The sequence below is a fragment of the Ovis aries genome, chromosome 7 (assembly GCF_016772045.2).
Source record: "Ovis aries strain OAR_USU_Benz2616 breed Rambouillet chromosome 7, ARS-UI_Ramb_v3.0, whole genome shotgun sequence".
Classification (NCBI taxonomy): Eukaryota; Metazoa; Chordata; class Mammalia; order Artiodactyla; family Bovidae; genus Ovis; species Ovis aries.
In genome coordinates this window covers 65,440,903-65,456,210 of record NC_056060.1, presented here as the reverse complement: position 1 = coordinate 65,456,210, position 15,308 = coordinate 65,440,903, and the positions used below count along the sequence as shown (strand labels likewise).

Below are 15,308 nucleotides of genomic sequence, written 5' to 3'. Positions count from 1 at the left end.
GATGAGATGGTTGGATGGCATCACCGACTTGATGGACATGAGTTTGAGTAAACTCTGGGAGTTGGTGATGGACAGGGAAGCCTAGCTTGCTGCAGGCCATGGGGTCATAAAGAGTCGGACGTGACTGAACTGAAGTGAAGGATGGCAGGAAGGAAAATTTCCAAAATAACCAGACTTTCACTTTCTCTGCAATGCACTGGATTTTTCCTGCTGACAAACTTGCAGTTTGTGAAGTAAGTTCATGGAGCATATCAAAGCGTGCAGCAGCTCTGCCTACTCCAGCAGATGGTGTGAATGGTTGTCTAAAGTCAGCTTAGTTTCTGTCATTATGTCAGTCTGTGGAATGTTTGGGTTCATGCTTCTTTTGGCCAGTTTTCACAAATGTTAGCTTTGTCTTGTGAAGTGCTGAAAGTTGTATGTGTTGAAGTACTAACAAGATGTGTAGTACCGTGATGGAAATGAAAGTGGCAATAGTGATTTTCTTTCCTCTTTTAATTCATTTTAATATTGCTCTTAGGACAGACTTTTCAGACAAGAGGTAGAAAGCAAACATTTCAATGCCACACTCAGACCAGAAGGCTTCTTTTAATTGCAGAGTGTGATTTAGTGTGTTTCTGATGGAGTTTGTAGCATTACAAACAGTCTTTCCTATGAAATCCTACTCTCGTTGCTTGCCTTTTTTCAGGGGAAAAAAAAAATCCCACCAACATGTGTATGAGCTCAGTTTAAAGAATCTTTTTTCATTATTAATGAAATATCTCAAATATATAAGAAAAAGTATAAAGAACTCTTTAGCCAGCATTCATCTGATTTTAGCAAACCTTAATATTTTGCTATAATTGCTTTTAAAAATGCATGTAAAGCTCATCATTATCCTTTCTGATCTGGTTGCCCTCCCTGCACAAAGTTAACCACTGCTGTGAATTTGTTCTCTTACTCTCACGCCTATATTTATATTTTCATTTTATGTGTATGTCCACAAACATATAGTATTGTTTTTATTTCTTCTAAATGGTTATATTCTGGTTAATGGAATAATTAATCAATAGTCAATCTAAGTAAGAAATGGAAAATTTTATTCCAGTCAACCTGAGAATTATAACCCAAGAGACAGCGTCTCAGAGAACTTTGAAAACTGTTCAGAAGAGGTAAGCGGGGTGGTCAGTACATATGTGATTTTGACAAAGGGGTTCAGGCAATCAAGCATACATCTTGGTAGAAGGTTACTGTTGCTCAAGAGGAGGAGATATCTTAGCTGATGGTTTTAATGATATTTTAAAAATTTATTTTTATTTGGCTGTGCTAGGTCTTAGTTGGGGCATATGAACTCTCAGTTGTAGCATATGGGATCTAGTTCCCTGACCAGAGATTGAACCCAGGCCCCCTGCATTGGAAGCGTGGAATTCTGGCCACTGGATGACCAGGGAAGTCTGTTTTAGTGCTTTTCTAAGTAAGATGTATAATTGTTCTTCTGATGCACACTTAAATACCGAATATATGTTATTACCAATAATACCGCAGTTAAGAATTCTTATGTTTCCTCGGCCACATGAGTTTCTTTAAAGTCTCTTCTATTTTAAGGAAGTAAATCACAGGGTAAAGACTGACATATTAATTAGATAAAATGGAAGATCTCTGTTTAGCTCTGGCTCTGCGCATGGCATGTAGGGTACTGTGTGGGAACTCCAAAGCCTTAAGCCGCAGTACTTACTTCCAAGTTTGGGAGAAGTAAGCACGCATAACAGTGGTGCAGGAAGTACAACACAGTAAGGCCTGTACGCTGGTTGAGGCAGCTCTAATGTTAGAGGGTTCAGGCCAGTGATTCAGCTGTTTCTACACTGAATCAGCTGGGCTTATCTTTGTTGGCCCCTTGAGTTGATTTAATTCCAGCCGAGAGCACAGAGGTCTGATGCCTTATTAGGTCTCGTCATTTTCTGTCTTAATTTTGAAAGCAGTAGGCAGACCCCATTCTCTCTCTCCTGTTGCTTAAATCAGGCACATGTTCAGTGTTCCAGGTCTTCTTCCGTCATTTTTAAATGCTGTCCTCCAGACAATACATTGGCTGTGCAATTCTTACTTCCTCAGTTCAGTTCAGTTCAGTCACTCAGTCGTGTCCGACTCTTCGTGACCCCATGAATCGCAGCACGCCAGGCCTCCCTGTCCATCACCAACTCCCGGAGGGAGTTCACCCAGACTCATGTCCATCGAGTCCATGATGCCATCCAGCCATCTCATCCTCAGTCGTCCCCTTCTCCTCCTGCCCCCAATCTCTCCCAGCATCTCCCAGAGTTTTTTCCAATGAGTCAACTCTTCACATGAGGTGGCCAAAGTATGGAGTTTCAGCTTTAGCACCATTCCCTCCAAAGAAATCCCAGGGCTGATCTCCTTCAGAATGGACTGGTTGGATCTCCTTGCAGTCCAAGGGACTCTCAAGAGCCTTCTCCAACACCACAGTTCAAAAGCATCAATTCTTCAGTGCTCAGCCTTCTTCACAGTCCAACTCTCATATCCATACATGACCACAGGAAAAACCATAGCCTTGACTAGACGGACCTTAGTCAGCAAAGTAACGTCTCTGCTTTTGAATATGCTGTCTAGGTTGATCATAACTTTTCTTCCAAGGAGTAAACATCTTTTAATTTCATGGCTGCAGTCACCATCTGCAGTGATTCTGGAGCCCCCCCAAATAAAGTCTGACACTGTTTCCACTGTTTCCCATCTATTTCCCATGAAGTGATGGGACTGGATGCCATGATCTTCGTTTTTTGAATGTTGAGCTTTAGGCCAGCTTTTTCACTCTCCTCTTTCACTTTTATCAAGAGGCTTTTAGTTCCTCTTCACTTTCTGCCATAAGGGTGGTGTCATCTGCATATCTGACGTTATTGATATTTCTTCTGGCAATCTTGATTCCAGCTTGTGTTTCTTCCAGTCCAGCGTTTCTCATGATGTACTCTGCATAGAAGTTAAATAAGCAGGGTGACAATATACAACCTTGATGTACTCCTTTTCCTATTTGGAACCAGTCTGTTGTTCCATGTCCAGTTCTAACTGTTGCTTCCTGACCTGCATACAGATTTCTCAAGAGGCAGGTCAGGTGGTCTGTATTCCCATCTCTTTCAGAATTGTTCCACAGTTTATTGTGATCCACACAGTCAAAGGCTTTGGCATAGTCAATAAAGCAGAAATAGATGTTTTTCTGGAACTCTCTTGCTTTTTCCATGATCCAGTGGATGTTGGCAATTTGATCTCTGGTTCCTCTGCCTTTTCTAAAGCCAGCTTGAACATCAGGGAGTTCACGGTTCACGTATTGCTGCAGCCTGGCTTGGAGAATTTTGAGCATTACTTTACTAGCATGTGAGATGAGTGCAATTGTGTGATAGTTTGAGCATTCTTTTGCATTGCCTTTCTTTGGGATTGGAATGAAAACTGATCTTTTCCAGTCCTGTGGCCACTGCTGAGTTTTCCAAATTAGCTGGCATGTTGAGTGCAGCACTTTCACAGCATCGTCTTTCAGGATTTGAAATAGCTCAACTGGAATTCCATCACCTCCACTAGCTTTGTTCATAGTGATGCTTCCTAAGGCCCACTTGACTTCACATTCCAGGATGTCTGGCTCTAGGTGAGTGATCACACCATCATGATTATCTGGGTCATGAAGATCTTTTTTGTACAGTTCTTCTGTGTATTCTTGTCACCTCTTCTTAATGTCTTCTGCTTCTGTTAGGTCCATACCATTTCTGTCCTTTATCGAGCCCATCTTTGCATGAAATGTTCCCTTGGTATCTCTAATTTTCTTGAAGAGATCTCTAGTCTTTCCCACTCTGTTGTTTTCCTCGATTTCTTTGCATTGATCGCTGAAGAAGGCTTTCTTATCTCTTCTTGCTATTCTTTGGAACTCTGCATTTAGATGCCTTATATCTTTCCTTTTCTCCTTCCTCAGAGATCTCTAATTTTTGGTGCTGATCACAAAACATCCAGGATAGTGCTAATTACTATTACCATTCATGCAAAAGAAATTTCAGTAGATATAATTTTCCTTTTGTGTGGAATTTCCCCTAGGAGTTTCCTTCTACCCCTGCAAAAACAGGTCTGTGTTCCTTAAGATATATGTTGTGTGACTAGGAGCATTTGAAGGTGTAAAGAATCTGTAGCAGCAAAGAACACGGAATACTTCAAAACAGCTGCTTTGAGTGTGGTTCACGACCCAGATAATCATGATGGTGTGATCATGTCTGGCCACTAGAGCCAGACATCCTGGAATGTGAAGTCAAGTGGGCCTTAGGAAGCATCACTACGAACAAAGCTAGTGGAGGCGATGGAATTCCAGTTGAGCTATTTCAAATCCTGAAAGACAATGCTGTGAAAGTGCTGCACTCAACATGCCAGCAAATTTGGAAAACTCAAACTTGTTAAAAATGTAAATTCTCAGGCTTACCTAGACCTTCTAAATCAGAAGCTCTAGGAGCAGGGTTCATTGATTTTGTGTTTTAACAAGCTCACTGGAGGAGCCAGAACTCCTGGTTCAGAGGGTGCGCTTTCAGGAAGGGACTAAACACTTGAGGGATGGCTGCGCAGCAGGGTTATTCATTGTCATTGCTTACTCATTAAAGACATGAGAAAGGTATATTTTTATACATTTTGTGTGTGGTGGTGTTATAGATGGCCTTTAACTTCGGGAGGCAGCTTGGTTTCTTTTGTTGGTTATGACCAACAGTAGGAAATAGAATGCTATAAATCCTTGTTTCCAGGGTTACCTCCTTGCTGCTGATAACAGGCAGGAAATTAAAACAATCTGTGATAGTGTTTTGTTCTTATTAGCTGCAGATGGTAGCTTTCAGATATGTTGCAGCAAAACATAAATACATATAGCGGGGAGACTTCATTACTGAAGAAAAACGACTCGGCTGGGTCAAATATATAGTCTGGGTCCATTTTAATGAAATGGGATATAGGGAACATATCAGTGTTCCATTAGCACACAAAGCATGACAACATAGGAGGTCGCTGGTTTTCTTTTTGGTTTAGTTTTGAGTATGTAAAATAGTTGTATGAGTTGTTCAAAATTATAGAACAGATTTTATTCGAAGATATATCACTTCCATGGTATCCTTTTCCCCTTGTTCTCCTGGTCCTGTATGGGTAATCATTTTGTTTGCTTTTTGGCTTATTTTTCTAGTGTTTCTCTTTGAAGATAAGTGTTTATGTATTTATGTTCGTAACTTCTCCTTTCGACTTTTACACAAAAAGTTGCATAATATACCACAATTTTTTTAAAGAAAGCTCTATTAATTTGCAACAGGTATTCAATAAAATTTACCAACTTTATGTGTACAGTTTGAATTTTGACAAACTCATACAGTTGCATAGCCACCAATACAACCAAGGTTTAGATGGTTTCCATAAATCAAACAAAAAATGTCTTCATATTCTTTTGCAGCCAATCCTCTCTCCCACCTCTATGGTCTCTGATAAACTGCCTGCCTCCTTTCTATCACTATATTTACTTTTTCTAGAATCTCACAGAGTTTTTTCGTGTGTATGTATGTGACTTCTTTCACTTAGTGTAATTTTTAGGGTGTTCAACCGCAGTGCACAAATCATTATTTTATCCCATTTCATTGCTGAATAGTGCTCCACTGTTTATATATTACAGTTGATAGACACTGTTTTGCTGTTTCTTTTAAACTTTTGTTTTGAAATACTTTTGAACTTACAGAATAATGAGAAGATAGTACAGAGAGATTCCATACACCCCTCCCCCAGTTTCCTCTAATGGTAACACCTCATATGGCCGTGGTGCAATCACAACACTGTGAACTAAACCACAGGCTTTATTTCAATTTTAGTTTTTCTGTGGCTTTTAGCTATTAGGTGTCTTTAGTCTCTTTTAATGTGGACAGTTCCTTGGTCTTTCCATATCTTTTTTATTTTTCATTTACTCGTTTGGCTGCACTGCATGGTTTGTACAATCAGAGTTCTACGACCAGGCCCCTGTGGGAGTGCAGAGTCCTACTCAGAGGACTGCCAGGGAATTCCCTCTGTGTCTTTCTTTAAAAGAGTACTTGTCTGGGTATTTTGTTGGCAACCTACTCCAGTATTCTTGCTTGGAAAATTCCGTGGAAAGAGGAGCCTGGCAGGATATAGTCCATGGGGTCACAAAGAGTCTGACACGACTGGGCACAGGACGCACATTAGGTATTTTGTAGAATGTCCTTCGATTTGTCTGGTGATTAGACTGCAGTTTCAGATTTTTGGGAAGAATACTACAGAGGTGATGTGCCCTGCTCATGGTCTTATGTTAGGTGCTACATGATATCAATATGTCTTATTACTTGCAGTTTATTGTGTTAGTTGCTCAACTGTGTCTGACTCTTTGAGACCCCATGCACTGTAGCCGACCAGTCTTCTCTGTTCATGGGATTCTCCAGCAAGAATGCTGGAGTGGGTAGCCATTCCCTTTCTTCTCCAGGGGATCTTCCCAACCCAGGGATTGAACCCCGTTCTCCTGCATTGCAGGCAGATTCTTTACCGTCTGAGCCACTGGGGAAACCCCCTATTACTGGTAAAGTTAACCTTAATTACTTGATTAAAGGAGTGTCTGCCATGTTTCTCCATAATAAAGTTATTGCTTTTCCTTTTCTGTAGTCTGTTCCTTAGAAGCAAATTGTTGCTTTTTAAATTGTGATGTACATCAATGTGGGCTTTCCAGGTGGCACTAGTGGCAAAGAACCCACCTGCTAATGCAGGAGACATAAGAGATGCAGATTCGATCCCTGGATCGGGAAGATCCCCTGGAGGAGGGCATGGCAACCCACTCCAGTATTCTTGCCTGGAGAATCCCATGGACAGAGGAACCTGGCAGGCTACAGTCCACAGGGTTGAAAAGAGTCAGACACGACTGAAGCATCTTGGCACACACACATGCACATACATCAGTGTTCATGGGAACATAGTTTGGCAACTTTCTTAACCATAATTATAGTAATAATATTATCTACCACTGACCCCACCTGCATATTTCTAAACACAAGTGGATTATCTTATTTAATTCTCAGGATACCCGTATGATGTGGAAGCTTTTTTCATGACCATTTTACAGCTGAGAAGATTGAGGCATAGAGTGCCTTGCTCAAGATTCAGCAGTCAGTGATGGAGCCATACGCTAACATAAGCGTAACTCAAGGGCCAGCATTTAACACATGCCATATGGTTGCTGTCAGAACTTAGAAGGGTATGCTCTCATTCTTTGCCAGAGAAGACAAATGAACACTTCCTATATTCGACAATTCTCTTTTGTTCTTTAAGAAAAAAATTTTTGTTTGTACTTTCAGGAAGATTCCTTGTGTGACTCAAGATTTTAGTCAGCTATGAGTGACAGTACTGTTACATTGAAATCATGGAGAACTCCAGGATCCTTTGGGGAGCACTGAAAATCTATTTCTGAACTTCTTTCAAAGACACAGCTGAAGGTTAGGGCCTCATATTCAGAATAGAAAACTGCTTTTGGAGAAGGAGTATTTACTTAAAAGAGTGGCCCTGAGCCTTCTCCTCACTGGATTTTATCAACCTCTCTCAACAAGGGTGTTGTGTTTATCTGTGTGTCTAAACCCCACATGTTTACTTCTGTTTACCACACTGATGACTGCTCTGCGACACAGTCAGGTGTGTCTCTGAATAGCCTAGCACAGGCGATGACAACTGTGTTTAATGATGACTCAGTATCAGTGATGACTCTCTTCTAGTAGCGACGGAGCCATGGAAGGTCGAGCTGTGTGGGTGGACATTTGCATATCTTCTCTGTGACTCACTCAGCAGCCTGCCTTTCTGAGGGGAAATAACAGTAGATGGCTACAAGCTCTATTCATCTCCTCCCTTCTGTCTCATGCTGTGTGGATTGGGTATCCCCAAATCTCTGAAATCACGCAGCTAGGTGACTTGAATATATCCAGTCTGCGGCGCTGTTCAGATATGAGTGTAGTTTTTAACAATAAAGTTCTTGTTTCTGAATGTCTATTGTAAGCCTGGCCATATGTGACCATGTCCACAGGTTAAACCAGACACTGTTCATCACCCTGAGCCAACCTGAATAGGCACACACATAAAAACTATAGTGTTAATTTCCTTAGGAAGAGAAGAAGGCAACTGTTTAGAATGAGTCTGATGCTTGCATACAATAGCTAGAAAATATACCATCTGAGCCACCAGGGAAGTCTAGAAAATATTATAAAAGTAATAACAGGGGTCAAGTTTATGGGTATCTGGATATAGCTTCAGAAGTCAGAAAGCTAATGTCATATTATACAGAAGTATATGTTGGATCAGATTTTATTTAGTCAAAATAAAGGGCAAAGGTTTTCAGAGCCTGCTGCAGCTACCTGGAAAAAAGATGGTATTTAATCTCATTATTTTAACTTTTTATCTCATTATTTTAACTTTTTCTCATATAGAGTTTTCTACATGTTCATTATAGACAAAGTGTTAGGTACAAGAAGATGTCAGGTAGAAAGTGAAAGTAGCCTATTTCTGTCGCCAGAAACACCCATTCTTCTGTTTTGCATAGTTTATCTCCTTTCCTCCCTGTTTTTCTCTCCCTCTCCGATGCTGCAAATACACTGGTAATCCTGCATTTTTAATGTAGTAACATCTCCTAAGGATTTTCTATGATTTAAGGAAAAAGACTTTGCTAATTTGGTGGGAGAAAAATAGCTAGTTTTAATTTGCATGCTGTTCATGTTTTAATTAGGATTAACATTCTTGATTGTCAATTTATATGTACCTATGGAGTGCTAACTTTTCTATTCGTTGTTTTACTGTAAAACTGGAAACATTGCTAAAGCAAGCCTCTGATTTCAGATGTCCTAAATGATGCTATATTTGATGAAGACCACGATGAGATGGTGATTGTGAAGGACATAGACATGTTTTCCATGTGTGAACATCATCTAGTTCCTTTTGTTGGAAAGGTAAGTTTTTCTGTGTTGTTTCATAACAATGTTTAAAAGCACAACGACAGTTTTAAAATTAGGATAATTATATTTTAAACTGTCACCTGGTAATTCCTAATATCCCAGATATGCATGAACATCTATTCTTTATCAGCCCAACTAATTTAATGGCTGGAAATGAGCTAAATAGAAACAAGAAGCAGAAGGCCCTCAGGGCAAGCATTTCACAGCAAATACCATGTTAATAGGTTAAAATAATGAGATTAAAGACCATCTTTTTTTCTAGGTACCTGCAGCAGTCTCTGAAAAATCTTTGCCCTTTATTTTAACTAAATAATATTTGATCCAAGCTATACTTTCGTATAATATGACGTGAACAGTAATGATTGCAGAATTTCTTGTGGCAGAGGCTATGGTATTAGTGGATTTGTTTCCAACGCTTTTAAAATATTTTAAGAAAAATGAATCTATGACCTAGATAATGTTAATGTTGTAGTTAAACATCCCTCTGAGAACATGTGGGTTACCAAGAGTTGCCCTGTTCCTTCCTCCCATATCATAATTTTTTTTTTTTTTACTTTTTAAATTTTGGAATGGAAGACTTATAGGAAATAGTGGTTATGAATATATCCATCACCTAAATTTAATGTGTTAACATTTGCCTCACATTTTTTGTAATTTTTTTCATTTTTGTAGAAGTGAAACAGAAAAATGTACAACTCATTAGAGTAATTCGCTACTACCTCCCAGATCAAGAACCAGAACACTATCAATGTCTTGAAAGCTCACCTTGTGCCCCTTGTTAATCCCCAGCGCATCTTGTCAGCACAGTGTATGGATTTCTAATATTATAGATTGATTGGTTTTGCTCGTTTTTCAACTACTGTATATAAATAGGTGGAGTCTGCAGTATGAACTCTTTCTCGTGTTTGGCTTCTTTTGTTCTACATTGCTAGAGTCATCCATGTTATTGCCTGTCATTGTAGTTTGTTTATTTTCATTGCTATATATAATTCCTTTGTACAAACATACCACAATTTATTGTTCTGTTTTTGGTGGATATTTCTGTTTTTCCTCTCTCTCTGTGTTTGACTTTTTCGGTTGGTGGTGATGGTGACTCTTTGGTTTTTTTTGGCTGTTACAAACAATACTGCTACCAGCATTCTTTTGATGTACAGATGCATCATATTTCTTTTTAAATTATTTATTTATTTTTTAATTTAAAAAACCATTTTATTTATTTATTGGCCACATCATGTGGCTTGCAGGATCTCAGTTCTCCAACAAGGGATTGAACCCGGGCCATGGCAGTGAAAACCCAGAATCCTAACCACTGGGCAACCAGGGAACTCCCTAATCTATTTTTTTACTTTAAGTATAGTTGATATACAATATTATATTAGTTTCAGGTGTACAGTAAAGTTGTCCAGCTATATATATATATATATATATATTTTCAGACTTCTCCATTATAGGTTACTATAAGATACTGAATATATTTCCCTGTGCTATACAGTAAATACTCATTCCCTATCTATTTTATGTATAGTAGTTTGTATCCTAATTTATCCCTCTCCTCTTGCCTTTCCCTTTAGTAATGATATGTCTGTCTTCTGTGTCTATTAGTTTGTTTCGTTTTGTATATTATTTTAAAGATTCCACATATAAGTGATATCATGATATTTGCCTTTCCCTTCCTGACTTATTTCACCTAGTGTTCTCTAGCTCAATCCATGTAGCTGCAAATGGCAATACTTCATTGTTTTTTATGGCTGAGTAATAGTCCACTGTATACATATAACTGGGCTTCCCTGGTGGCTCAGACGGTAAAGAATCTGCCTGCAGTGTGGGAGACGTGGGTTCGATTGCTGGGTTGGGAAGATCCCCTGCAGAAGAAAATGGCAATCCACTCCAATATTCTTGCCTGCAGAATCCCGCAGGCAGAGAAGCCTGGCAGGCTACAGTCCATGGAGTCGCAGATTCAGACACAAGTCAGTGACTAACATGCACACACACACGTGCCTATAACACATCGTCATAAACCAGTTGTATCTTGATGGGCACTTGAGTTGTTTCTATGTCTTGGCTATCATATTAATAAATAGTGCTGCTGTGAACATTGTGATGTTCATATGAATAATGCTACTGTGAACATTCTTTTTGAATTAGAGTTTGTATCTTTTCTGGATACATGCCTGGGAGTGGGGCTGCTGGTTCATATGGTAACTCTAGTTTTTTTTAAAGAAACCTCCATTCTGTTTTTCCATAGTGGCTATACCAGTTTGCATTCTCACCAACAGTGTAAGAGGGTTCCCTTTTCCCCACACCCTGTCCAGCATTTATTATTTGTAGACTTCTTGGTGATGGTCATTCTGATTTATGTGAAGTGATAGTTTGTTGTGGTTTTGATGTGCATGTCTCTAATAATTACCTTTTTTTTCATGTGCCTGTTGGCCATCTGTATGTCTTCTTTGGAGAAATGTCTTTAGGTCTTCTGCCCATTTTTTGATTGGATTGTTTTTTTCAATATTGTGTTGTGTAACCTGTTTGTATATTTTGCATATTAACCCCTTGTTGATCCCATCATTTGCAAATATTTTCAGTCATTACATAGACTGTCTTTTTGTTTTATCAGTGATTTTCTTTGCTGTGTAAAAGCTTGTAAGTTTGGTCAGGTCCCATTTGTTTATTTTTGTTTTTATTTCCTTTGGGAGACTGATTTAAGAAAATATTGCTATGACCTGTGTCAGAAAATGTTTTGTCTATGTTCTCTTCTAGTAGTTTTATGGCATGTCATGTCTTATATTTAGGTCTTTAAACCATTTTGAGTTTATTTTTATTTATAATTCGAGGGAATGTTCTGATTTCACTAATGTCCATGTAGCTGTCCTACTTTGCCAACACCATTTGTTGACGAGACTGTCTTTTCTGCATTGTATATTCTTGTTCCCTCTGTCATAGATTGACAGGAAGTAAGTACATAGGTTTATTTGGGGGCTTTCTGTCCTGGTCCACTGATCTCTGTGCACTGGAGCTTTGTAGTATTGTCTGAAGTCTGAGAGAATTATGCCTCCAGCTTTTCTCTTTTCCCTCAGGATTGTTTAGACAATTCTGGGTCTTTTGTGGTTTCATATAAATTTTAGTGTTGCTTGTTTCAGTTCTGTGAAAAATGTAATAGGTATTTTGATGTTTACAAAGAGTTTACAAATTTGGAAAACTCAGCAGTGGCCACAGGACAGGAAAAGATCAGTTTTCATTCCAATCCCAAAGAAAGGCAATGCCAAAGAATGCTCAAACTGCCGCACAATTGCACTCATCTCACGCGCTAGCAAAGGAATGTTAAAAATCCTCCAAGCCAGGCTTTAACAGTACGTGAACTGTGAACTTCCAGATGTTCAGGCTGGATTTAGAAAAAGCAGAGGAACCAGAGATCAAACTGCCAACATCTGTTGGATCATCGAAAAAGCAAGAGAGTTCCAGAAAAACATCTGCTTTTGCTTTATTGACTATGCCGAGGCCTTTGACTGTGTGGACCACAACAAACTCTGGGAAATTCTGAAAGAGATGGGAATACCAAACCACTTAACCTGCCTCTTGAGAAAATCTGTATGTAGGTCAGGAAGCAACAGTTAGAACTGGACATGGAACAACAGACTGGTTCCAAATAGGGAAAGGAGTACATCAAGGCTGTATGTTGTCACCCTGCTTATTTAACTTCTATGCAGAGTACATCATGAGAAACGCTGGACTGGAAGAAACACAAGCTGGAATCAAGATTGCGGGGAGAAATATCAATAACGTCAGATATGCAGATGACACCACCCTTATGGAAGAAAGCGAAGAACTAAAGAGCCTCTTGATGAAAGTGAAAGAGGAGAGTGAAAAAGTTGGCTTAAAGCTCAGCATTCAGAAAACTAAGATCATGGCATCTGGTTCCATCACTTCACGGTGAATAGATGGGGAAACAGTGGCAGACTTTATTTTGGGGGGCTCCAAAATTGCTGTGGCTGGTGACTGCAGCCATGAAATTAAAAGATGCTTGCTCCTTGGAAGAAAAGCTATGACCAACCTAGACAGCGTGTTAAAAAGCAGAGACATTACTTTGCCAACAAAGGTACTGTTTAGTTAAAGATATGGTTTTTCCAGTAGTCATGTATGGTTCTGAGAGTTGGACTATAAAGAAAGCTGAGTGCTGAAGAATTGATGCTTTTGAACTGTGGTGTTGGAGAAGACTCTTGAGAGTCCCTTGGACTGCAAGGAGATCCAACCAGTCTATCCTAAAGGAGATCAGTCCTGGGTGTTCATCAGAAGGACTGATATTGAAGCTGAAACTCCAATACTTTGGCCACCTGATGTGAAGAGCTGACTCATTTGAAAAGATCCTGATACTGGGAAAGATTGAAGACGGGAGGAGAAGGGGATGACAGAGGATGAGATGGTTGGATGGCATCACCAACTCAATGGATATGAGTTTGAGTAAACTCCTGGAATTGGTGGTAGACAGGGAGGCCTAGAATGCTGCAGTCCATGGGGTTGCAAAGAGTCTGACACAGCTGAGCAACTGAAATGAACTGAACTGAACTGGGGGTTGCATAAAATCTGTAGATATGTATTTGGAGTCATATGGCCATTTTCACAATAAAAATCCTTCTAATCCAAGAGGATGGTATATATTTCCATTTCTTTGAATCATCTATAATAGCAGCACTCTTCCCACTCACCCTTACCTCCCTCAGCAAGCATTTTGGACTGGGAAGTGTGGAGGCCAGGTGGAGCCAGTGCCAGTCACTCTTCACTGACTGCTAGTAAGCTAGCATGTATACATTCCTTGCGACCAGAGTCCAGGCCACTCCAGCCTCTCTGTTTATTTGAGCAGACCTCCCAGTAGGCAAGGGGGCTCCGCAGGGGGAGGGTCTGCACCTGTGGACCTTCTTTCCTAGGGGCACTGGCCCTGATACCTTTTTTTTTTTTCATAATCAGATCTCTACCTAGTTACATGGATATCTTTTTTATAGCTGTGGTTATATAAGAAATCTTCTGTCAGTTTCTAGTAGGTTTTCTGTGTGAATTGTTCCACGTGTAGATGGATTTTTGATGTGACTTTGGGGAGTGGGGGAGGCTGAGCTTCATATCCTCCTTCTCTGCCATCTTGACCCACCTCTCACATGCATTTCTTTAGCAGTATACCTAGGAGTGGAACTGTGGATACAGGGTATACCTATGTTCAACTTATTAAATACTGACTTTTAGTTTTCCAAATTGGTCGTAACAACTGGGTACAGTTTACATTTCATTTACTCTTATGAGTCCTCATCAACATTTGGCACTTTTAGTGTTTCTAAGCTTAGCATTCTGATGTGTATGTAGTGGCATCTCTTTTAAACCTTTTATTATAGAAAATTTCAAACATATCTAAGAATAGGTAGATTCAGTTCAGTCGCTCAGTCGTGTCCGACTCTTTGCGACCCCATGAATCACAGCACGCCAGGCCTCCCTGTCCATCACCAACTCCTGGAGTTCACTCAGACTCACGTCCATCAAGTCAGTGATGCCATCCAGGCATCTCATCCTCTGTCGTCCCCTTCTCCTCCTGCCCCTAATTCCTCCCAGCATCAGTCTTTTCCAATGAGTCAACTCTTCGCATGAGGTGGCCAAAGTACTGGAGTTTCAGCTTTAGCATCATTCCTTCCAAAGAAATCCCAGGGCTGATCTCCTTCAGAATGGATTGATTGGATCTCCTTGCAGTCCAAGGGACTCAAGAGTCTTCTCCAACACCACAGTTCAAAAGCATCAATTCTTCAGCGCTCAGCCTTCTTCACAGTCCAGCTCTCACATCCATACATGACCGCAGGAAAAACCATAGCCTTGACTAGACGGACCTTAGTCGGCAAAGTAATGTCTCTGCTTTTGAATATGCTGTCTAGGTTGATCATAACTTTTCTTCCAAGGAGTAAGCGTCTTTTAATTTCATGGCTGCAGTCACCATCTGCAGTGATTCTGGAGCCCCCCAAAATAAAGTCTGACACTGTTTCCACTGTTTCCCCATCTATTTCCCATGAAGTGATGGGACCGGATGCCATGATCTTCATTTTCTGAATGTTGAGCTTTAAGTCAACTTTTTCACTCTCCTCTTTCACTTTCATCAAGAGGCTTTTTAGTTCCTCTTCACTTTCTGCCATAAGGGTGGTATCATCTGCATATCTGAGGTTATTGATATTTTTCCTGGCAATCTTGATTCCAGCTTGTGTTTCTTCCAGTCCAGCGTTTCTCATGATATACTCTGCATAGAAGTTAAATAAGCAGGGTGACAATATACAGTCTTGATGTACTCCTTTTCCTATTTGGAACCAGTCTGTTGTTCCA

General features: G+C 40.0%; 1 protein-coding gene across 2 annotated transcripts in view; it reads left to right on the top strand.

The window, feature by feature from the left end:
• The window catches only part of GCH1 (GTP cyclohydrolase 1), a 57,666-nt gene that overhangs the window by 26,182 nt on the left and 16,176 nt on the right, over positions 1-15,308 (top strand). The window contains exon 2 of one of the 2 annotated variants that reach the window (XR_009601238.1): positions 8,854-8,964. Coding sequence is in view for 1 of the 2 variants with exons in the window: in XM_015096738.4 (XP_014952224.2) it covers positions 8,854-8,963 (110 nt within the window). In the remaining variant the exon portion in view is untranslated. Of the gene's footprint in view, positions 1-8,853; positions 8,965-15,308 lie in introns of those variants that run through there. The other variant, XM_015096738.4, reaches the window with a different exon arrangement.